Below are 22,913 nucleotides of genomic sequence, written 5' to 3'. Positions count from 1 at the left end.
TCCTAGATGGTCAGTGAGGGCTTTGTCAGGAGTCATGTTCTCCTGCTGAGCAGATCTGCTCACCATAGGTGGGAGATGTTGGAGCACCCAGAGCAGGGGGGCTGTGAAAATACTAATGGGGGAGCTGCCCTGCCTGGGCAAACCCAGGAGCAAACCCTCCAGCAGAGCCCTCCACCTCCCAGGGGAAGTGATGGATTCCCCCACACTGGGCAGTTTGAAGTCTCAGCTGGCCAGGGTGCTGAGCCCTCTCATACCAGCTAGAGCAGCACCTAGAGAGGTTGGACCAGATGATCCTCGAGGTCCCTTCCAACCTGGCATCCTGTGATTCTGTGACCGAGCAGCCGTGCCTTCCTGGGGTGGGGGCAGCTTTTACCTTTGGAAAGCTGGTACAAATGAACAGCAGCCTTAGCATGAATTTTGAACAATGTTTTATTATATGTTTAGTGTCTCTATACAAAAAAAATCCAGTCTTTTCTTTTTACAGTGATTCATAAAAATGGTATCTGAGTATTTTGGCCTCCTTTCATCTCTCATGCAGCCGGTTTATAAGTCCTTATATTAAACATTTTTTTTTTCTCTAGTCCATAAATCTTCTAGCTGTAAACTGTTAATTTCACAGCTTCAGCTGTACATTTCTCATTGGAACAAGTGGGTTAACGCAAAGGTGTTGGTTTTGTTGTTTTTTTGCTTTAAAAAAAGGCAAATAAATACATAGAATACTTTAGAACAACCAGGAGGTTCTACAGAGGACGGATGGATGGATGGCTGGAGGGTGGCATATTTACAAATTAAAGAAAAACAGAACAGTCCAATACTTGCTTTCTGATATGAGCAGGAGGAACAAACATTTAGAACTCCATACTGCAAAGGAAGGAGTCTGGGCTGTGGGTTTGACAGGGGGTTTAGACTGTGTTGGACAATCAAAGCCCGATGCCTGCTTGGAAGGACCCGGAGAGACAGGCGCTGCTGGGCAAGGGGAGCTACTGATGCAGTGGGGGTTTTGTTAGGACCAAAAAAGCCTCGTTATCCACGTGAGTAAAACAGGTCTTAGTGCAAGAAATAGAACGTTTGTTTTTGTTTTTTTTTTTTATTTCTTTTTTACAAGGTTTATTTTTATTGCTTAACTGAAATGGTTTGCTGCTAGTACACAACGAAGCCTGGTTCGGCGGAGGTCACGTTGCAGGTTGAAGCCTGGTGCAGCTCTGCCCTCACCCCCACCCTGCTCCCTGGCCTGATGGAGGCAGGAGCTGCAGCTCCTCATCATCTCTTTGGTCAGAAGTGACCAGAACATGTGGCCTCGGGGGCTGACATCTGTGAGAAGGTGATACTTTATGGGGATGTCATGACCTGGTGTCCCGACAGGACAGACTGATGGTGTTTCTGTGAGCAGGATTTCAGGGCTTGTACCAAAACTCATTTTTTTTTCCCTGCTGTTTTTCTGTCTCTTACTGCAATGTCACTTCAGGGAGAATAGGAGCAGCCTCAAGATCATGTAAACATGGCAACTGTCCTCTCATGTCCCACCCTTGTGCTCTGTGATCCATACTAGCTGTTGTACGTGTGTTCCGAAGAGCAAAATGCTGTGTGCCAGGGAGGGCTGGGCTGTGTCCTGGGGCTTGTTTGCAGCCAGCAGAGTCTGGATCCACCTCCAGAACATGGATGAGGTTTTGGCTCAGGCTGTTTTAGACAGGCTCAAGTTTGCAAGTTGGGAGCTGGACCCAAACTGCTTTCCCCTGCCTTCTGAGAGTGCCTGATTTCTGGCTTTGGCTCTGCTTCCTCTTTTTACTTATTATTAAGCATTGGCCCCTAATTTAAACCCTTTATGAAGATGTATCTTCTGCAAAAGAAAAGGAAAAAGTGTGCCCTGTCCCAGAGAGGCTGTGCAGATCCCAGAGAGGGACCTGAGCCCTTGTGATGGAGCCTGACCCTCCTGCCTTCAAGCAGAGGGAGGCTGATGTGGGGCTCCCCCCAGCCTCTCTGCTAATCCTGAGGGTCCAGCTGAGGTGATGACCCTATCCCCTCTGGAGAGGAACAGCTGAGGATGGAGAGGCAAAGCAGCTCCTCTGGGGTGACAGTGGAGCCTGGCCCTGGCTGTTCTGGGGGGGGTGATGCATTCTGGGGCAGTGTGGGGTCATCCCATCAGAGATACAGTAGTTTTGGTGGGCAGAGCAAGAAAGGGCTTTGCTCCTTACAGCGCAGTAACTGCTCGTGCAAACATCTACTGAATCTTTGTTAAACAATGTTACACTCATGATGAGGTTTGATCTTATTGAGAATTTTCTTTGGGCTCCAAAACCCAAGAGGAAGTTTTAAAACTGTGAAAATTTTGACTTTACGTAATAGTTGAGTGATTTTTACACCAAGCCAATGCAAGACTCCAAGTAACCTACATGGAGCTGTTGGTCTGCTGGGCCAAGTAATGTGGTGGTAGAACTTCTGTCTTTTTGGGGTTAGGATGGGACTAGCTGAGCTGGGTCCACCTCCTTCCCTCCTTGCTCACCGAGGCAGCAGTGGGGCACAGCTACAGGGTGAAAAACTTCTCTATTTCCACATGGATGTGAAGAAGTTTGCTCAGTAAAATGGTGGTTCATGACAGGACAGAAATAGAGACTTTAATACAAATGGCACATAATACAGATACATGACCCAGACCACCCTGCTTGCTTCCAGTAATGCGTGACCAACTGTCCTGAGGTTTGGAGGTGGTGCCTGGTAGCCAAGGGTCTTGTGGTCTCCGTTAGTGGTTGGTCCACAAAGCAGCAAGGATCTGGTGTGAATGAAAGTGCCCAGCTCTGGAGGCAGAGGGTTTTCTGCAGCACAGGCTGTAGTTTCTTTCCTTGTTTCCACCAGTGCTTGGGCAAGAAGTTATGGAAACTCAACACTGAAAGGAGAGCTGGAGGCTTGGGAAGCAAATATCCCCATGACCAAGGGCTGTGTTATGTTTGGCCTGGAGTGTTTGCTTAAAAACCAAACATGGCCTGGGAGAAGCTCTTCTTGAACTGGATCAGGGGCAGCAGCAGGAAGAGGTTTGTTGCACAAGTGCATGGATGGTAATGGAGCAAGACCTGTGGCTCCTACCCTGCATGGATGGAGGAGCTGGCAGATGGGCTCCTCTGCAGTGGAGAGGGGACATCCCTGCACTGCCCTGGAGCACCCCCAGCTCTGGGGGGCTCCTCTGCCTGGTAACACCAGGAATTTTACCCTCCTGGGCTCATATGGTGCATGTAACTCCTTTGCTGCTTGCTCTGTGTCCAGCTCTCTCCTGTTCTCTCTGGGTGATCCAGCAGCAGGTGCTGACCAGGTCGGAGCTCTTCCCTGGAGCACAGCACAGTTGTGCCATTAGCAGCTTAGAGAGTGTGGCAAAGTCCTTCTCAACAATCCCTATGAGCAGAAGTGTTCTTGTTAGCAATACATCTTCACAGCAAACCAGCTTGAAAGCTAAGAGAGTAATTGCATTAATCCTGTTGCATTTAATCCTTTAATGCTGAACAAAAACCTCCTCCTTAGAAGAAGAAATGAAAGGGGGGGGGAAAAATCCATCCTAAAACGGTCCGAAGGAATCCCAGCTCTCTCAGCAAAGGTACCTTTGGTTTCAAAAGTGCAGGAAGTGGGAGAATACACATGGCATTGGGCACTGAGTGCTGTCTGTTGGGAAACTCTACCTTCTACCACGATCCGTGCTGTCCCAGCTGGGAGAGCTGCCCAGGCATCCTACTCCTACTGGTCCTGGCGGCTCCAAGACCATCGCGTTAGGGGCGCGTAAGCGGTGGGGAAGAGTATCAGTTTGTTGTTAAACTTCACGGGGAGTTGGAAGCTGTGTAAGGCATGTGAGGGAGCACTCCTACCCCAGGGGCTTGGTTACAGCGTGTGATGGGTTCACTGCCATCGCCTGGTGTCTTGATGTGTCAACCAGAGAGTGGAGGGAGGGGAGTCCCACGGCGCAGGGTGATTGATGGAGGGGGCAAAGGCCACTGTCAGAAATGGGGAGGGGATTTCAGTGGAAAACACTGTCCATCCATCTGTCCCAGGTGCCTGGGGGAGGCCTGGACCTCTCGGGTCCTGTGTGTCTCCCGAGGGATTTGCATCCCAGGACTTTTCAAGCTGCTGGAGGGAGCCGAGGTGCAGGGTGATCACAGGGGGTCCCTCACCTGATCCCTCAGGTGCTTCTATCCTGGCCGGGTGGCTTTGATTTTGTTTTGTTTTTTAAATAAGTGATTTCTGGTCCCTTCGTCCTGTGTTAATACCAGTCCTGCTTCCACTCCCTCTTTGCTACATAAGATTTATGGAGTTGCCCTGAAAAGCAAGCAGGTGTGGTCTGGGGGCTGATCCCCCTGATTCTTACAAAGCAAAGACTAAACCAAGCTGCTTTGCCTGCAGTTGCCCAGGGAAGCTGTTGTCCTGGGCTTGGAGGGTGAGTGACACCCGACTGTCCTTCCATGAATCTCACAAGTTCTTCTACACCCTCTTGTCCTCTGAGGATGCTCTGGAGCCCCGCAGGGTGGTGGGTGACCTCCCCAGGGGCTTTGCAGAGGGCAGGAACTGCAGAGCCTCGGTGCCGATGGGAGTCAGGGTGCCAAGGGACACCACAGGGACCTGCTCCTCCCTGCATAGATGCTGCTTGATCTTCTGGGAAGGAGGTTTGCAGAGCTGAGCACTTTGGGGAGAGGCTATGGGCAAGGTGCTGCTGTGAGGATGGACATCTCAGTAATACCATGGGATCATTACCCAAGGATCCACCACTTTCCTCCTTTTTCCTTTTCTCCCCTTCCCCTCTTAACTGGAACCTTCCTGTAAAGATTAAAAAGAATTTCTAACTCCCTCCCAAGAGAACAAAAAGGGCCCTGGGGAGCCTGGGCAGCTGAGCCTGTGGTGGCCACTGCAGGGCTGGCTCTGGGGCTGTGTTGGGCCCCCCACACTGGGCTGCAGATCCAACATCCCACTCCTCCTTCTAGCTCAGCCCAGGTTTCGGCTACAGCTACAGCCCCAGAGTCCTTCCCATTCGCTTGTTTGCTAAGGATAAGATGGCATTGGCAGCCACCTGGTCTGCCTGTTTGCTTGGATTTTTTTTTCTTTTATTTTCTTTTCTCTTTTTTTGTCCTTTTTTTTTAAATAATGTTTTATTTTGCTGCTGTTTGTCACTGTTGGTTGGTTGCATTCACACGCTTCTGCTGGAGGTCGTGGCGGCTGTTGCTGAACCCCCATCCCCTACAAACACCTCGGGCTGTTGGGTGGTTTCAGTGCATTGAGCTAGGCCAAGGAGTAAATGGCATTGACTGGGGAGGTGGCTTCTGAGCTCTCGTTGCCTTCGGTCTCCTCTTTGTCCTTCTTCACTGTGTACTGGCCAATAAAGGAGCCGTCCTCATTAAACTGCCCTTCGCCCCCTTCTCCATAGTCCACCAAACTATCGTCACTCTCCTGCTGCTTTATCGTGCCGTCCAGGGAGGTCTGGCTGTTGGGCAGGGGTTTGTTGTCTTCATCGCTGGGTAGCAGAAGACAGACAGACATGGTAAGGGTTGAGAAGGGGGTTTACAACCTTCCCCCAAGGTCTGGATATTCAAAAATAAATCCAGTGTGCAAATATACCGACCAGAGGCCGCCGAGGTGGGGGGCTCTGGCTGCAGGCAGACTCGCCAGCCTCCACAGGGGAGGCCCACAGCTGCCTCTGCAGTTGCTGCTGTGGTTGGTATTTCTGCCAGCCCGACCTTCGTGTTTTTCCTTTTTAGAAAGCACTTTTTTCTTTTTAAAACCTCCATCACATACAGATCAGTCCAACTGGATGTATGTTAGAAATATCCTTTCCTTGTCATCACTTATGTTCTGTCTTAGCGTTTCGGCCAACCTTGGTGTAACCTGGTTTAGTGAGGTTTGTTTTCAGATTTCCTCACAAAAAAAGCCCCGCTCTTGGCTGTTTAGACAGCTACATGCAATGGGGAGCACTCTCCAAGCACTGAGAGGGGGCATGGATAGGATGCCAAGTTCTGTGCAGCTTCCAAAACTCTTGGGAATTTACCTTTCCAAGCTTATTTCTGAGCGTCTAAGCTTGTTTGCTCAATTCTTTAGCCTTTTCTCTTTTTCACCAGAAAGATTAAGCCAGGTCACTGGAAAATAAATAGTCTGACCCACAGGAAAATGAAACAAACTGACCTTTAAAGAAACCCAACAAAAAAACCCAAAAACCCAAAACAAGGGAAAAGCTGTTATCTCTCTGGGAGGCAAGGGCTGGTATCTCATAATCCCAGATAACACTGTGTGGAGGGTGAGAGTGGATTGCTAAATCTAAAAATTCATTTTCCTATCAACAACTCCTCAGTTCACGTTTGACCTTAAGTCCAACATGCAAATTCTGCACTATTCCCAAAGGTATCACAGAGGTACCTTCAACTTTTGTCCTCCCACCTCCACTCCTGTCTTTTTAACAAGATCCATGATTATTTTAGCTTGGGACTCCCCAGCATGGCATTCTACTCTGTTCCTGTCTTTTCCTTAAAATTGGTGGAAGTGCTGGGCTCTGATTGCAGCCCTGGATGGTTGGTGCCCACAGGAAGGTGTTTGCCTCCCATGAAGGCATGAGAAACATTTTGCTTGGGGCCAGGGAGCAAAATGCTCTTTGCTTGGGGAAGGCATAAAATCTCTCTCATGCCATTTAATTAGTGGCACCAGCTCTCTCCAGTGGGAGGGGAATTTGGTGCAACACGCAGCTTTCTAATGTTATTTCCTCATCTCAGCACTTTGTGAATTAAGAGATAATACAAAACCAATATTTGAGGCCTTGTGTTAACTTGGCATCACAATAAAAACAACTTGTTAGCTTTGAAAGCAGCTTCGTTCTGGGGGGAGGAGGAAGAGAATTCAGTCTGCAAGCAGGACTGCCAGTTAGAAAGCCCAATAAGTGCCAGGTAGAGAGTGGCAAAACCCAGATTCCTTAATTTACAACATCCTTTCCCATGGTTTGGGGTTCAGTTACAGCTGAATCTAGAGCCAGATTTTCCCTGGGGGGGGGTTTGCAGCACCAAACCCCCCAGCAATGCATTTCCCAAACCTGCCCCCTGGTTTTACCTCTCTCCAAGACTATTTATCCTGTTAGTGCATTAGGAGGGAGAAGCAGAAATTCATCAGGGTCTTAATGCAATCTAACCCTGTTAAAATGGATTTCCGTGGGGTTTGCTGATGTGTGCATTAGAGAACCAGAGCACCCAGATGAAAACCATTTGGGAAACATCGTCCTGAGTTGCATAAATCATTGAGAAGAGGAAGGTGGGGGGGGGGGGGAGTGTCGTGGGGGCTGAGCCAGAGGAAGGATTTTCAGGACTGAGACAAAGAGTGGGCAGATTGTTTAGGATCTAGAGTTTTGTTCCTTGTGTCCCTTGTCACCATCCCCACCATCCCCAGGTCCAGCCCTTGGCCAGTCCCGCTACACCAGGAGGGATCCTCTGGTGGAGTTTGGGGCTGCCTGGCACCCGGGGGTGCCCCCAGAGCATTCCCAAGCAAGATGCAACTTGCTGGAGGTGGGGGTACCCCTGATGCCAGCAGGAATTAGAGGGATCTTGTTTAATGTGTTAGGTGGAGGCAGGTACACGGGAGCAGGGAGGGGAAGGAATCGTTTCAGCTCTAAAGAAACAAAAAGCTAGAAGGAAGGAAAATTAGGAAAAAAAAAAAGCTAAATGTGCCGGACTTCTGGCAGCACGTGGTCCTACCTTTCAAGAGACCTTCATGGTCCATGTGGATAGACCAGGTGAAAAGGAGAAGAAAGAATGGGAATAAAACAGAGAGAAGCAGAAAGAGCCTGATCAGAGCGCGATATGATGAGGTCTCGGTTTACAGGGGCAGTGCTAAAAACCAAAAAGAAATGTCTCTGCATTCCTCATGGAGCTAATTGCCTCGTTATACCAAATGGAGCCAGGATAATTGTTCCGAGCTGGATGAGCCTCACTGGCCTCCCCAGGGAAGCTAACGTGGAGCAGCAGGGGATGGTGTGGGTGGGAAGAGGTCATCTGCTGCCAGGCGGGTCAAAAAAGGCTTGTGGTTGAAGGCTGGAGGGAACTGTAGTTGCTGCTGGGGACCAGTGGGCAGCAGCACAAGGGAACACGTCCCTTGGTGTCCCCTCCAGCCTCCTGCTGGGTTTCCATGATCTAGTCCTGCACCAGGATGGAGATATCTATCAACAAACTGACACCCCCTCCCCCCAAAGGCTGCTTCTCCAGAACTCCCCTCGCCAGGCTCAGGGCATGGCTCAGTGTCCTCCTGTCTGGATGTCTACCCAGATGGCCCATTTGGGGCAAGCTGGCACTGCCTGCAGTCTGGAACCTGTGCCACAGGATGCTGTCCTCAATCTGAACTGGAGCCCAGAAGCTGGAACCACTCAACTTTCCCTTCCCAGGGGCCTGGGTTTCCAGCCGACTCCCCCACATTTGGTATAATGAGGCACAGTCACTGGCACAGAACATTGTCCAAGGATAATGGTCTCCTGCTTTGCAAATAAGCTGCTCGGCTTGGCCTCTGCTCAGGAAAACCATTATTCTGTTAGTGGAACAGAAAGATGTGACAGTATCTCTTAATTATAGGCTGCAGAGATTTGAAAGTTGCATGCACAGGGCATTAAGGACGTGAGATATGATGAGAGCATATCAGACATGCTATGTGGAGGTGGGGAGGGAAACCAATGAAGAACTCACGTCAGCTCCATTCCTGTCTTTGCTTGAAATACTAATTACTACCCTCCTTGAGCCTAACATCACCATCATTTTGAATCTTAATCAGCCAACGGTGTTTCATATCAATCCTGCAGGTTCACCTTCCTTTCTGCCTCCTTGAGGGAAGCCTCCTATTACTTCTCCCAGGAAACCTGTTGTTCCCAAGAAGGAGGGGGCAGCATTTATGGGTTGTTGGGATATTTTTTGTCCTTGGTTGGTTGGGTTGGTTTTTTTTTTTTCCCCCATCTTGTCCATGGAATGGTATGATTGAAAATGTAGTAGCACCTTGAAGCTTGGTTGGTGCCTTTCTACTGACCTCTGCCTTTAGCTTGCAAACTTTTGGGGGTGGGGCTGTCAATAAAAGTTTGAGCTCAGCAGGAGCTGCTGTGTAGTAGGATGAAGGATTTTTCCCATTCCTTCCCATTGCCTGGAAGGCAATGCCCCTTGGATGGTGCCTGGGCAGGAAATGCAGCGTGGCTGCCCAGCCATGCCAAGAGCTTGGTGTTCCTTCTACACAAGGCAAGTGGTCCCTGGCAATCCAGTTGCCTTTGGAGTGATGGGGGTGAGAAGGTCTCAACTGCCTCAAGGGACTCTTGAGAAGCAGATCTCTGGATCAGGTCTGTACTGCCAGAAGCTCAGCTCTGGAGACCTTGCCTGAGCTCCAGGGGATGGAGCTGAACCTGGGGGCTTGTGTGTGGGTAGCTCCTGGGGGATGGGATGTTTCAGGCTTGCTGCATGGTCTTTATACCATCCCACAAAAGCTGGGAACCAAGAGGATCCCTGTTGTGACTCAGAGCATTAAGGGGGCTTGTTCTGGTGGAAGTGTGGACACTGGCTGTGCAGGAGCACTGCCTGCAGGTGAAAAATCATGCCTGGAAGGGATGGGTTTGATCTGGGGCAAAGCCTGCAGCAGGACCAGGCTGAGCTCGTTTCTTCTCTGCTGTTCCCCATGTCCCAGCCAGGAATCTGAAGGGAGCACCCCTGGGCTGCAACTGGAATGTGGATTTGATGTCACTACCCCAGAGTGGCTTGCCACCAGGAGAAGTGATAACCAAATCTGGCAGGGAGGAGAGGGAGGTGTTGCCCTGGGCTGTTGTTCAGGTCAATAAGGAACGGGCACTTTTCCCTACAACCTGCTGCTTGTTCTGGTTCCTGCTGAGTGTGTTTGTATTCTGTATTGTACTACCAGAGCAGGCTTAGGATATCCTTTGGAGAAAGAGTCACAGTTGCAATAGTTACTGTGCTACTAACAATATCAATGTGGTTGTGGGGGGGGCTGCAGTTGTTCTGCTTCCATTTCTGTATTGTGTGCAGGCAGACAGATGCATTTTGCTTCCCCTAAAGTCTTTGGCAGAACATATGGATTATCAGTAAGGACTCTGTGTTTAATTAAACCCTGTTTTGAAGTCAGGAGAAAAATTCCTGCTGGCCTAATTGGGCTTTGGACCCAGCTCTGATGGAAAGGTGCTTTTTAATACTTTAGAGAAAATCAAAGCCCAGTGTAGGTGCTCAGAGAGTGAGCTGGGTGTGCTGAAACACATCCCTGTCCTCTGTCGAGTGTGGGCAAGTCAGTGAGGCCTGACACTGTTACCTGGTCCTGCTCCTTGGGGACAACTGGTCCCAGCAGCAGAGCTGTGAGTGCTGTGTGTGAGCAGGCTTAGGAGAGCACTTGCCCCTCTCAGAAATTCCTGGGGAGTTATCCTGGAGGTCAGGGGAGCTCTGCTGCTCTAAGGATGCTCTAAGCTGAGCAGAGCTGGGGGAAATCCGAGGGGCTTAGCAGCCCCACTGCCAGGCTGTGCTGCAGTCCTGAGGGCCTTTTGGGGGGATTTGTCTGGGGACCTGATGGAAGAACCCTGCCTGGACAGCAGGCAGACCCCATGTCAGTACCCCTGCATGCTTCCAGGGCTGATCCAAACATCGCTTCGGGCATTTCTCCCTTGGGTATTCTCTTATGGGTCAGGGAGAGGCTGAGCTACAGGGTGATTATACCTGAAACACCCTCAGGCTTCTTCAGAGTTTTAATTAATTATTTTTTTTGATGTGTGTTAGGAGTGTCATTAAGGTTGATCTGTAGCCAGTGAGAGCTGTGTCCCAGGTGGCTGATGCCAACATCCCAGCTCTCTGCCTGGAAATGGTCCTCCCAGGCTGAGACAGGGGAAGGAGGAGACCTTGGCATCCTGCAGCCTGCTCACTCCTCCAGGGTTTTGGGCAGGGAATGTTTCCTTTGGTAGAGAACTCGAAGGGGGAAGGAGGCAGGAGGAGGAAGGTGGGAGAAACCCCCGAGGAGGCAGCATGGCACCATGGGTCTGTGCAGGGTGGCACGGGGAGGTGGGTGATGGCTGGGAGTGGGGCTGATGGGGAGAAGTGGCTGCACATGCTGATGGAAACATACCTGTAGTCAAAGGACCCGTCTTCCACGTTCTTGTCTTCGGGGTTGAGGTGCTCGTCTTTGTTGTCTCGTACTGTGAACAAGCACATCCCCAGCATTCGTGTTAAAAAGTGGCACAGGAGATAAAAGCTTTACAGACACTAACAGCAGCTGGTGTGGAGGCTGGCTGTGTGAAATCCCTGCAGGGGCGGGGGGAACAGCTTTTCATTGACTTGGTGGAAAACCTGCAGCTGGGAGGGCTTGCAAAGCTGCTGTGGTGGCACTGGGGCGCAGGCGCGCCAGCCGGCCGGAGAGGAGCTATGAATTGGAGAATTTTCTTAAGCCTTGTCTTTGCTTTGGGAAAAAAAAATAAATGTAATGAGATTTTTGCCTGAAAAGGTCTTTACTTCTAGATGAGGACGAATGAGTGTGCAGAGGAGAGGTTGGGACATGCACAGCAGGAGCGTCCAGCTCCGCAGCCCAACGCCTGCGCAGCGCAGAGCCCTCACCCGACCTTTAATTAACTGAAATGCTTCCTCCTAATAATAATGTTCCCACTCAGGAGAAAGAAAAGCCCTTGTAATCACAAGCAGCTATCTGAGAGCAATGGAATTTGATTAGCCCCCAGAAGGCTGGAGATGTTTAAACCATGAGCGCAAACAGTCGCCGCGCGAGGCTCTTACCTGGGTATTTCCCACCCCTGCTCCTCTTAATGAAGCAGACAATGAGCAGGATGAGGACCAGGAGAGCTATGGCACACATCAGCCCGATGAACCAGCCCTGGGTTGCAATGTCCACGTGGTTTTTGGTATAGGCTGGAAGGAAAAGAAAAAATAATAACAATTAAAAAAGGCTGGAAAGGACAGAGACCCACAGAGGGAAACAGGTGAATAGTGAAGTCCACTGGTTTAGAAATTATCTTTAGAGCTGAATTTGTGTGTCTGTGTGTGTATTGACCAGTTTATCTGAGACTGTAGCACAAGAATCTCTGGCTTTTTTCTTTTTCTTTTCCTTTTTGTGGTGCTAGGTCAACTCAACACTTTGGCAGGAGCTACGAACAGGGAAGGGTCACAGCAGAAAGTAAAACCTAGCACAGACCAGTGAGAGGGGGCGTTGCAAATAATGGCAAAAGAAGCTGGGTAACAGATTTGATCTTCCATTTATCGTGTCTGAAAACTGCCCTGGAAGAGAGAAGGTCTGTAAGAAATGTGCCCAAGTGGGTTCAGTCCCTAGTGTCCAGGGATCCAGAGGGTTGATGAGCCCTGAAGGGCTGGGTCCTGCCAGGCAGCCTTGCCCAGGCTGCAGAGGTGATGGGCAGTGGCTCTGCTGCCACCACCCCTGAGGTCCTGCTGCCTTCGGGGGTCTCCAGGGCTGAGAGGGGACTTGTGGAAGTCCACCAAGGCTTGGGCAATGCCAGAGTGGGAACAGCTCTTTGAGGGAGGACAGCTGGGCCCCAGCTAGTTGGGAGGTGGTCTGATAGCACTGGAAAGTCTTCTCCTGGGGCAAAGTCTTTATCCCACTGCTTCCAGCACCCTCACAAGGCTGCTGAATATTAATATCATCAACATCAAGAAGGTCTTGTTCCCCAAACAAGGCTCCAGCTCCTAACTGCCATGTCCTCCCTCACATCCCCTGACTTGTTGTTTGCAGCTCCCATCCACGGTCAGACAGACAAATCTGTGTCCTATAAATAGCAACAAGCTGCCATTTTCTGGCTCTCATTGACATGCACTTTGTATTCAGCAAGACAGAGCAGAGGAGAAAATAACCTTCAGCACAGCAGGGGGGCTAAATTTAACCAGGCTGCAGGGCAAACAGAGAGGTGTTCCTGGCAGGAGCATGGGAAGGCTGAGCTGGGTAGGATGGGATGAGGGTTTACTGGGGGTTTGCCTGAAATGGGCAGGACAGTGCAGTGAGCATCCTTTTTGGTGCCCGTGGGGCAGGAAACAAGGTGGTGGTAACAAAGGAAGCCTAAAAGCCCTCTGGTAGTGCATTCTGAACAAAGGGCTCTTGTAAAAGGGACAACAGCTTTCAAAAAAGGGGTTGAAGTGCCCAACTCTCCTGTTTTAGGGCTGCAAGAGCATTCTGATTCCATCAAAACTGAACAGAAGGGAAGAGCTGCTTTCTTTAGGATGAAATCTAAGCTGTGTTGCCAGGAGGTAGCAGCAGCCAAACTGTGACAAGGAAATTTGCAGGTAAAAGAGGAGAAAAGGGAGAATATCATTTGCTAAAGAAAGGATGCTGGGCCCTGAACACTCTGTGTTTGAGGGTGGTGGAAGCAGCTGCTTAATGGGCCCTTGGCTCCTTTTGGCTGCTTTTCCCTTTAATGCTGTCACGTTTAATATTTACCTTTAGTACAACCTGAGCTCCTGTAGCCCTCAAAGATGCACTTTTTATAATGGAGAGAATGAGATTATAAGAGAGTGGAGCTGAGAACTGGATTCAATTAGCTGAGTGCATGGGGAGGAAAGGGGAAGAAAGCTTTACTGGAGGGCTTTGAAATGGAAAAAATTGTATTAACAGTCCTGATGGGATGGGGTTGGTAAAGAAACCAAGGCTAAGGGAGAAATAGGGGGTCTTCAAAGTATGAAATGCCAGAGCAGCTTGAGAGGTGGGTTGATGCCACCGTGCAGATTGGGGCTGAGTTTTACAGGGAGGAAGGATTTTGTACCAAGTCACCAGGGGATCTTGCAGTAGGATGGTGGCACTGCCGAGAGCCAAGGTGGAGGTGGAATTGCCATCCTTCCCAAAAAAGCAACTCATGACAACAAAATTATAGTCACAGTAATCTGGTACTTTGAGTAAACGAGTGACTGTCATTGCAGCATTCAGAAAGGGAAGATTAAGTACGTGGCTGTCAGAGGGGATGTTTTGATTTGCTTTAATGTAAGGCCAATGTCAAGGGGAAACAGTGGAAGGCAGCTGTGTAATCACCCAGGTATTGATTTGAAATGTGACCTTTTTTTTTTTTTTAATTAATTATAATTTTGTGGCAGAAAACATGTTACCTAACAATCATGGTTTGTGTGCCAATAGCAAAGCTGACTGTTCCACCAGCAGCAAGATTTTGTCTGTGTTTGTAAAGCAGATGGTTGGGTATGTGAGTTCTCACTAGCTCCAGCCTTGTGTGATCCTCTGCCCAGTGTTTGTACAGGCTGGGGGATTTTCTTTTGACTTTTAATTTAGAAGACCTCTTTCTATCAAACTATGTACGTAGCTTCTCAGTGTCCTTTCCTACTGGAAGGAGCTCTGAGGTGCCAGTTATTCAGGAGCCAAGTGGGAGGGCAACGTCCTGCTGCCACAGGGCTGGGGGACGATTCCTTGGGCATCCACACTCAACCTGCAGCAACTTTTAGATCAGCTCTTTGCAAAACATGAAAAACCAAACCCCACCAAAGAACCCAACAGCGCTTTTCTGTCCAAAAGCATTCCTGATTGCATGTGATTGTCAGCAGGGCCCAAAGGCTGGTGTCAGAAGAATCCAACCAGCAGGAAGGGAAGGATCTGCAGCGTTTCTGCATGCAGGGACGGCGACAGCAGGGAGAGGGTGGGGTACAAACTGGCCTCCAGCACAGGGACAAAGGTGACCCCATCTTCTAGTCTCAATTATAACATCAGTAGGAACCTCTCAATTACAGCAAATAGGTACACCCAGACTGCCAGCATCAATCAGCCAAGGATATTGCTTTTTTTCCCCACCCTTCTTTCTAGTGATCCCAGCCCCTTGGTGTCTGTTGGGCAGGAGGCTGCCCCTGCTCCCCCCAGGTCCCAAAGTGGGTGAAAAGCAGGTGAGAAAAGAAAAGAGACGGGTCCAGGTCAGGAAATAATTATCCTGAAAGACACGATGCATGGGATGGGTGGGGGTTGTCAAGCTGGGGGTGGTTTCTGAGTCAGGGGAGGGTTCAGGAGCAGAAACAGAATTGCGGATGCAACACTGCAGCTGGAGCTGTTCTGGAGAGAGCCTGAGTTGAAAAATCAGCTCAGTCTGAGGTCAGAATCAGCCTCTGCAATGTGGGAACAGGCTGGGAGCCCAGGGACTCAAGACCTGCAGGCAGTTTTTATGTCTGCCAGCCCAGTCCTGGCCCAGCAAAGCCATGGAAGTCCCGAGGCGAGGCAGCAGCACCTACAGCATGGAGCAGTGGGGGAAAACCCCAGGGAAAAGAAATCCTTTTTGAAAGCCCAGCAAAGCCCAGCCTGTTCCAAGGGCTGCTGTGCTGTGGAGCCAACCACATCGCAGGGTGATGGAGCAGTTTGAGGAGACAAATCAGAGCTCAGCGTGGGGCAGAGGCAGGACAGAGCCAAGGTCAGTGCTCGCTGGTCACTCCTCAGTGCTGGGCAGCACCAGACATGCAGGAACACCAGCAGTTGCATCTGTCCCCGTGTCCTCTTAGCACCTCAGAGGATGACTTGGCAGCATCGTGCCTTGCCAGATTTTTGGGCACCATGGGGAGAGGGGCTGCTCCCACCTCCCCCCGCAGCTCTCCCTTGCTGGGAATGACATTTCCCCTTTGCACTGAGATGTGAGTGCTTGAGCTTTCTATTATACTGCTGGATCTGAGCCATATAAGCCCAGTTCTTTGGAAATCACAGCCTCTGCCTGCTACATCTGTCAGTGTGGGCTGCTCTGACACTGCTTGCTCCTTGGTTTTTCAGCTCAGTGTTTAGACTGGTTTGACAGGTGTTGTGCACAGGCTCCTGCAACAAATCCCCCAGGTGAATGCAAAGGAAGTTCCGGCTGTTTTGATTTACTGAAAGTCATTGAGTGTGAACAGGGAAGTTTTATAAATGCACATCAAGGCTGATTCAGTGCCCACGGAAGTCACTGAGGGTGTTTCTCTGGCATTCAGTGGGCAGTGCAGGAAGCCTGTAATTAAAAAGCTGTAAAAATCTCTCAGGTGCTAAGCCTGGAAAATTGCTTGTGCAATTAGATGCGGAGATGCCAGAGGAAAAATACCTGGAGGATGGAAAGCCCTAAGTAAACACCAGATATGGCTCTGCCTGAGGTCTTCTGCAAACACCCCCTTCCCTGTCCCAGCCCTGCCCTCACCTCCAGCCCATCCCCAACATCTCCCCCCTGCCCCTCTGCCATACCCCAGGCCCAGCCACGCTCTGGGGGGGCAACACAACCCCCGTCCCCCCGAGCACCAACGTGCGGGTGGAAGCGCAAACACACCTTGAGGGGGCTTCAAGCAGAGCTGTGTGACAACATAAGCACGTCCTCCACCCTGCTGAGAGACCCTTCTCCTTCCAAGGGACCCCCAGCCCCTCCTGGGGCTCCGCTCCTCCGTGCAACGCGGAGCAGCCTCCCGGCGATGCTGGAGGTGGCTCTTTCACCAGGGCAAAGCTGGGGAAAGGGGGAGGGGATCTGCCAGAGGGGTGGATGAGGGTTGTTCCATGCAGTCATGGTCAAACCATGTCCCCGCCACCACGCGAATGGCACCGTTGGTGATGGATGTGACATGCCTCGGAAACGCACCCGCGGCGGGGCCGGAGCGCGGCTCACCTGAGCTGGTGGTAAAGGTTATGTACGAGTGCTCGCTGGGGCTAGACCATATGGGGAACACCCACAGCTTGTACATCATTCCCGGCGTCAGATTCGCCAGCTGCACAGAGGAAGGGGTCTGAGCTTTAACAGGGATAGATTTCTCTGTCTTGTTACCTGAGAAACAGAAACCGCACATCAAACCCAGCCGCGGGAGGCTCGGCCAGACCCCCGTGTCGTGCTGGCCCTGGCCACCCAGCAGACACCATGTGGGGTGATGCTCAAGGAGCTACTAAAGGTGGGGTCGTTACTCGCTGAGAATGGAAGAGAATTGGTGATGCAGGAATGTGGGGTGGGTTTGCTGCATCCCTGCTTGCTCTACTGGAAAAAATACCTGTAGCTATTCAGGTGTCTCCCTACTCTGAAGGGAGAGACCTTATAGATCCTTCATCTACTCAGTCTCAGGTCTAGATATTTGGGTATTTACTGCAAAAAGTCTGGAATTTGCCTGGTCCTGCTCAGCTGGATGAAGGTGCTGCAGGACTCAGTAAAGGAGCCAGTCCTTGTGCTTTGGGGAGTGTTTCCATGCACCAGTTTTGCTGGTAGGTTAAGGAGGCTTGGAAGGAGCTGGATGGTGTGAGTCTGCTCACCCCAGCTGGCAAAGTGCTGCTTTTTGGGGTGAGAGGGGTCCAGCCCTTCAGCTCTAGGAGGGATGCTCATGGGCTGCCTCCTCCCAGGCTCTGTCCAAGGATGACCTGTTCTTTGCACAGTGCCAGGAATCACTTGCTGACGAGCTTCGTGCTGCCTGTTAAAGCACTGAACTCTGAGCAGGCTGTGGTGGGGCTTTGGTGTGTGGCTCTGGAGGGGGGACCTCCCAGTGCTGTGAGGCAGGAGGGAGGTGGTTTTGAGGCCAGAAGTGCACAGCTCGTTTCAGCCTCCACTAGAAAGGGAAGAGAGCCAGAGATAAAATTTCCTCCCTTCCACATCCTGGTAAGGGAATCCCATGGGATTGATGCTGCTGCTGCTGCAGCCCATCCCGAGCCCAGGCTGAGCACACGGGGCTTTGCCTGTGCTGGGTGTTCCCAGTCCTGGGGAAAAAATCTAGGGCTGGTGGGGTGAGAGCTGGGATACTTGGCATTTAGGACTTGGAAAGTTGATGTGTGTCCTGAATTATGGAAACCAGTTAAAAAGGGGAAGGCTGAGCCTAGCCCAGCCCTGCAAGCTGCAGAGTGAGACCAGGCACTGGCTGCACGTTCAGAACTGTTTCAAGGAGAAATCAAGGTCATCTCCTAAACAATGTAAGTGACCTAAGAGGTTTGCTGTCAGTGATTACACTTAGTTGGTTTATTTTAAATGTTGATTTAAGACTGGTATACCAGATAACACGAGGGCTGAAACAGCTGGGAAATAAAGCCAGAGATAAGCAGCAGTCACCACTGCCTATCTATAAAAAATAAATAAAAATCAACCAACCAACAGCATGTAAACATCTTTCTAAACAAATACTAAAACCAGAGACACTGGCTTTGAGTTTCCAGTCTAAATACGTAGCCTTACAATTTAAAGAGACATGGATATCTGATATAACAGGAGGTTTGGGATCATAGATGATTCTGCCAACTCCAGGTTCAAGAACCTCATCTTCAAAGGCATTTAAAACTACTCTCCAATTTATGTAGGTTTCATTTGTTTTCCCTTAAAGTTTTTTCCCCTCACATCTCTAGATTTTTTGGGCTCTTTACGTCATCACCACGTACAGCCCAGCTCAATGGACACTTCACAGATGACCAGCCTGGCTCATCCGTGTCTCATAAACACCTCATGGCAGTTGGTTTAAGGAGGAGGAACCACTTCTGAACCACCAGGGTCAGCTCTGGTGTGCTCTAAACAGCCATGACCGTGACCTTTTCCTCTCCCACCCTCCATGTCACCATAAAGCATCACAACCCCAACAGTAATTAAGACTGAGTAATCAGTTACAACCAAGAGGAGCTGGCAGGATCTCTAATGGCATCACCACCCTATAGAGTCCCCACGCGATCTGATGCTTACTGGTGATATACTTAACCACAAAGTCAGTTCCTGCAGAGTAATTGTGGCTCCAGGTGATGTTTGCCCAGTTACTATTAGCCATAGCTCTTATGTCCCATATGGACGATCCATTGGTGGCTGGTGGACAGGTTAGAACAGGAGTTAGTATTTTGGATTATACATGAATGAGACCTCATCTAGCATCTGGTGTCGGTAAAACCTCAAAAATCCTGCCTGAAGTTTTATGGCTTTGATCTTAACCTGCCTAAAGATGTATTTGTTCCCTTCAAGGTCCTTAACTTTCATCTTGTGGGGAAAGTTTAGTAGCAGAAGCTCATTGTGTGTCGGTGTTTGAGTCCAACTGCACTCAGCTTGTCTTTGGAGTTTGGAGATTTTCCTGGCACATCCCCGAGGATTCTGGGCAGTGGGGAAATCTCCTGGCTCAACTCGTGCCCAAAGAGACACGGGAGACACGTGCATGAGTGCACACAGGCTCACTGCCACGAGGGAGGAGGGCCTGGGAGAGAATATTGTCACGTTACTGGGTCTAGAGACAGCCAGTGGGGCAATGAAGTCACTCGTTTCTGATTGTGAAGTTAAGGAATGTCAACGTTGCTTTGGAGAGTGGATGAACTTCATTTCTAGTGACTGAGCTAACCCACTAGTTCAGTGTTTCAGTGACACCAGGTTAAGTGACACCTTGGGTTTATTATTATGGTTCTTATTTACGTCAGGGTGTAGCTCAGGCTTTGGTTGAACAAGGTAAAGGCTGCTAACTGCAGTCCCTGCAACGAGGCTGGTGATGTGACTTTTAGGGAATTGCATGGCCCTGGTGTGACCCAGAATCCCTGGTACAAACACAACCTGTGCTGCCCCAGGGCTGCCCTGTCTGCCCACATTAGGGGCTCAGCCCTCCTGTCCCCGGGTGCTTGGGGACACGTGCAGCTCCTCTTGCAGCTCCTATTTCCCTCTCTCTGGCAGCGTGTTCCTCACCCCTTAATTGCCTGTTTTCAATGAGCAGTTTTTTTCCCACGTGGTCACTCAGCAGTGGCTGTGGCAGCAAAGTCACTTCATGGCTGCAGCCTCACACGCTGCCAGGAAGCTGCACCTGGATTTCTTGCACCCCTTTTTAAGCTGGTTTGGTTTTGGCAGGGCAGCTCCCCCTGAGCAGCCTTTGGGGTGCAGTTAGCAGCTTTGCACAGCTCAAGGGCCCTCTGGCTGGGGGTGGGAGGGGCTGAAGTGCCAGACAAATTGATGCTTCTCAGTTCAGGTCTGGATCTTTAATAAGCAAATCAGTGCAGAGCAGGGAATGTGCTGCTGATTCACAAACCTATTTTACTGCAGAGTGTTGGGGGTGTGTGTGGGGGGTGGCTGGTCCTCCCAGTGTGGGGTTTTGGTGGGTTTTTTAGTGCAAGGATTTAAAGAAAGGACTCTGAACTGCTTTAGAGAAATCCCTTGATTTAAACAGGTGTCAGCTTTTGATATTCATTACTGTTATCTCCTTTCCCTCTTTATGAAGAATTAACAAGTATTTCTGTAGCATTTGCACTTGCATTTTTGAGTGTCCTATGCACCTACGTAACTGAACTCTTTCATGTTCCCTTTTGCTGTTAGTTTAATAACCTGGATATATTTATCCATAGCTATTTATTAACTGTAGATATCATTATGGCAGCACTTTGTGGATACATCTCTGTATCCAGCAGCAAAGCACCCATAGTGGGGAATGTGCCTCCAGTGGGGCGTGATCACCCCATTCTAGCTGACAGCACGAGAGGTTTAACTTGACCTGATAAATACCCGGGTGCTGTAACTGAACCACTTCCCAGCTCTGCTGAGGGCTCTGGCTGGTTACAGCACCAAGAGCAGCAACACCAACCAAAAGACTCGTATAAATGATGACGGGTCCCTCACCCAACAGCTGATGTGCTCAATGTGAAGTGACGTTTTCTGCACTAGTAGCAGAACCCTCTTCCAATGGCAGGAAGGGACAAGGTAATGGCACTCCTAGAGCTTTGGAAGGGTCTTCCACTTCCTTCCCCCACAGCTCAGCATCGTGACACAGGACAGGGCTGTGTTATCCCTGAGGCTGAGACCAGGAGGGTGGCACAGAGATCCCCCCAAACTGCCAGGAAGCCACTTGTGTCCCTCTTTGAGCCTGTGCCACCCCTGGCTCCTCACAGAGCCATTCCCAGAGCGTGGAATGCCTCGCATTTATTAATCCTTGCTCTGAGCAAGCAGCGGGGAAAGGTCCTAGTAAGGGTTAGAGGGGTTAGAGAGGAAAAGGAAAGCTCAGTACCCAACTCCTGCTTTGTGGTGGCTGCCGGAGCCCGCTCTGCAGCTGCTGTGGTGCTGGCGACGGTGGTGGCGGCTGTGGTGGTGGTTGTGTCGGTGGTGGTTGTGTCGGTGGTGGTGGTAGTTGTGTCGGTAGTGGTGGTAGTTGTGTCGGTGGTGGTGGTAGTAGTTGGGGCTGTTGTAGTACTGGTTAGATCGATTGCAGTTGGAGGCAACTCAGTTGCAGCTGGGAGAGGGAAACACTGGCTTTTTAGAGGAGGCGATGGCTCCGCGGGGCTCGCTCGCACCGTCCCCCCCGGGCTGGGGGTGCAGGCAGGTGAGGGGAAGCAGCTGGAGGCAGGGACTGGGGAGGGAGGCAGCAAACAGGCCTGGGAACCACTGGGTGGATCTGTTTTGCCCTTCTCCCCCTGCGTGGGGGGACGGGCAGGGAGCAGCACTGGGGGCGAGGAAGGGTGGAGAGCAGGGGCTGCCCCCAGCAAGCTGCTCTTGTGCACCCACTGCCCAGGGCTGGTCCCTCTGCCCAGGGCTGATCCCTCTGCCCAGGACCAAACAACCTGCTTCTCTTTTGCTTTGGCTCTGCTGTCGGTGCCCCCCTCCACCCTGGAAACAGAGGGAGGTAAGTGAGGGGGTTTTGGGGGATGCACAGGGCAAGGTGTCCTCCCCCATCATCCCCCTGACCAGAATTGTGCTGAGAGCACTCAGGGTTCCTGAAATCAGAACCAGGCTTATCTCTTCAGAGGATATAATAATCCCATTTGTTGTGGGCCAGGCAAGTCACAATTCCATTAATTCAGCAGCCCCTGGACTACACCTCCAGCATTTCTGAGCTGCCAGGCAAGTCTGCAGCTTCTCAGCTTCTCCTCCCTGGCTCGTCCCTGTGCTGCTGCCACAGTCTGGTGATGAGTGGCTGGAGCAGTAACCTGGATTTTAGCTGGTGGGTGAGTGTGATGGATGGTGCCATCACTGGCCCTCACAATTTACATTTAAATTAGGCCAGAGGGGTTGGCACACCCTGAGCTGGCCAAGGGGAAAGACAGAACAATTTGTTTTCTAAATCACGCCCCCTCCCGCCCCCCCCCATCCACATCCACATCTCACCTGGGCTGAGCAAAGGGGTAAATGTGCATGTTGCACAACCCCCCTCACCCACCCCAGGAGAGGCTGGAGTGTCCTGAGCACCACCAAAGGGGAGGGCATTGGCTTGGGCCTGAAAACCTGCCAGCAGAAAATGCAGAAGAAACGTTGCTTAAACTGCCTGAGGTGAATGAGCAGGGATTTACCCCGTGCTGCCTGCATTAAATGGTATTTACTTACTGTAGATAAGGGATTACAAATCCCCCTGTTAGGCAAATGAAACTGGCTATTTTAAATACTGCCCACAAAGGAGGCTCACTCTAGGAAAGTACTTTAAAAAGTGCCCCAGAACCAAGCCAGGGCTTCTTTTCCACCAAGTCCATCCCCTAAAACCTCAGCCCTCCCAGAGATCCAAAAGCAGAGAAGAGCAGGAGGTCGCTCAGTCCAGCTCCCTACCGAGCTCAGCTGCAATGAAACCACAGTTACCAGCATGTCCCAAAAAATGACAGTGTGTCCCCCCCCGGGGTGTCCCCTCCTTCATGGTCCCCACGCAGCATCACAGCAGCCTCATGCAGTGCAGCCACCCAAACAAAGCACCAGGCGAGGGGCTCTGGGGGGGGAGCAGGGATGATGGTGACAGGGAAGGGACCCAGAGCAGGTGGGACAGGGCACAGCTCTGTCCTCGGGTGTTTGGGGCGTAGCAAAGCCCTCCTGTCCTGACCCAGCCCAGCAACAGGGGTTGGGAGTTTCGAGTTCTGCGTTTCTTTCATCCAGTTCATCCCGATGGAGGGCTTTGCTGTGCCCTGAGGCTCCAAGTTACAAAAGCTTTTCTTGGGTTGAGAAATGTTCTCATCCATCTGTGCTGATTCGGAGCAGTTTGTGGGGAAGGTTAAGAGATTGGTGTCACGAGGTTAGTGTCCCCTTAACCCGATTAAGCTGCAGCTCCTCAACAGATTATGTACAGAATCAAACA

At 50.8% G+C, this 22,913-nt stretch overlaps 1 protein-coding gene across 26 annotated transcripts in view; it reads right to left on the bottom strand.

Moving 5' to 3' along the window:
- Positions 1-411: 411 nt before the first annotated feature.
- The window catches only part of NFASC (neurofascin), a 91,567-nt gene continuing 69,065 nt past the window's right edge, over positions 412-22,913 (bottom strand). For 9 of the 26 annotated variants that reach the window (XM_051638752.1, XM_051638756.1, XM_051638763.1 and 6 more), the window contains 7 exons: positions 20,871-21,092; positions 18,593-18,709; positions 16,562-16,717; positions 11,742-11,873; positions 11,083-11,152; positions 7,695-7,706; positions 412-5,479 (listed from right to left, as the gene is read on the bottom strand). In XM_051638752.1, the coding sequence (XP_051494712.1) occupies positions 5,248-5,479; positions 7,695-7,706; positions 11,083-11,152; positions 11,742-11,873; positions 16,562-16,717; positions 18,593-18,709; positions 20,871-21,092 (941 nt within the window). In that variant the 3' untranslated portion in view covers positions 412-5,247. Of the gene's footprint in view, positions 5,480-7,694; positions 7,707-11,082; positions 11,153-11,741; positions 11,874-16,561; positions 16,718-18,592; positions 18,710-20,870; positions 21,093-21,942; positions 22,406-22,913 lie in introns of those variants that run through there. The other 17 variants (XM_051638775.1, XM_051638776.1, XM_051638777.1 and 14 more) reach the window with 7 other exon arrangements.

The sequence above is a fragment of the Apus apus genome, chromosome 23 (assembly GCF_020740795.1).
Source record: "Apus apus isolate bApuApu2 chromosome 23, bApuApu2.pri.cur, whole genome shotgun sequence".
In the NCBI taxonomy this organism is placed as follows: Eukaryota; Metazoa; Chordata; class Aves; order Apodiformes; family Apodidae; genus Apus; species Apus apus.
Note: the sequence above shows the minus strand (reverse complement) of the source record. Positions and strands in the feature narration are given on the sequence as shown.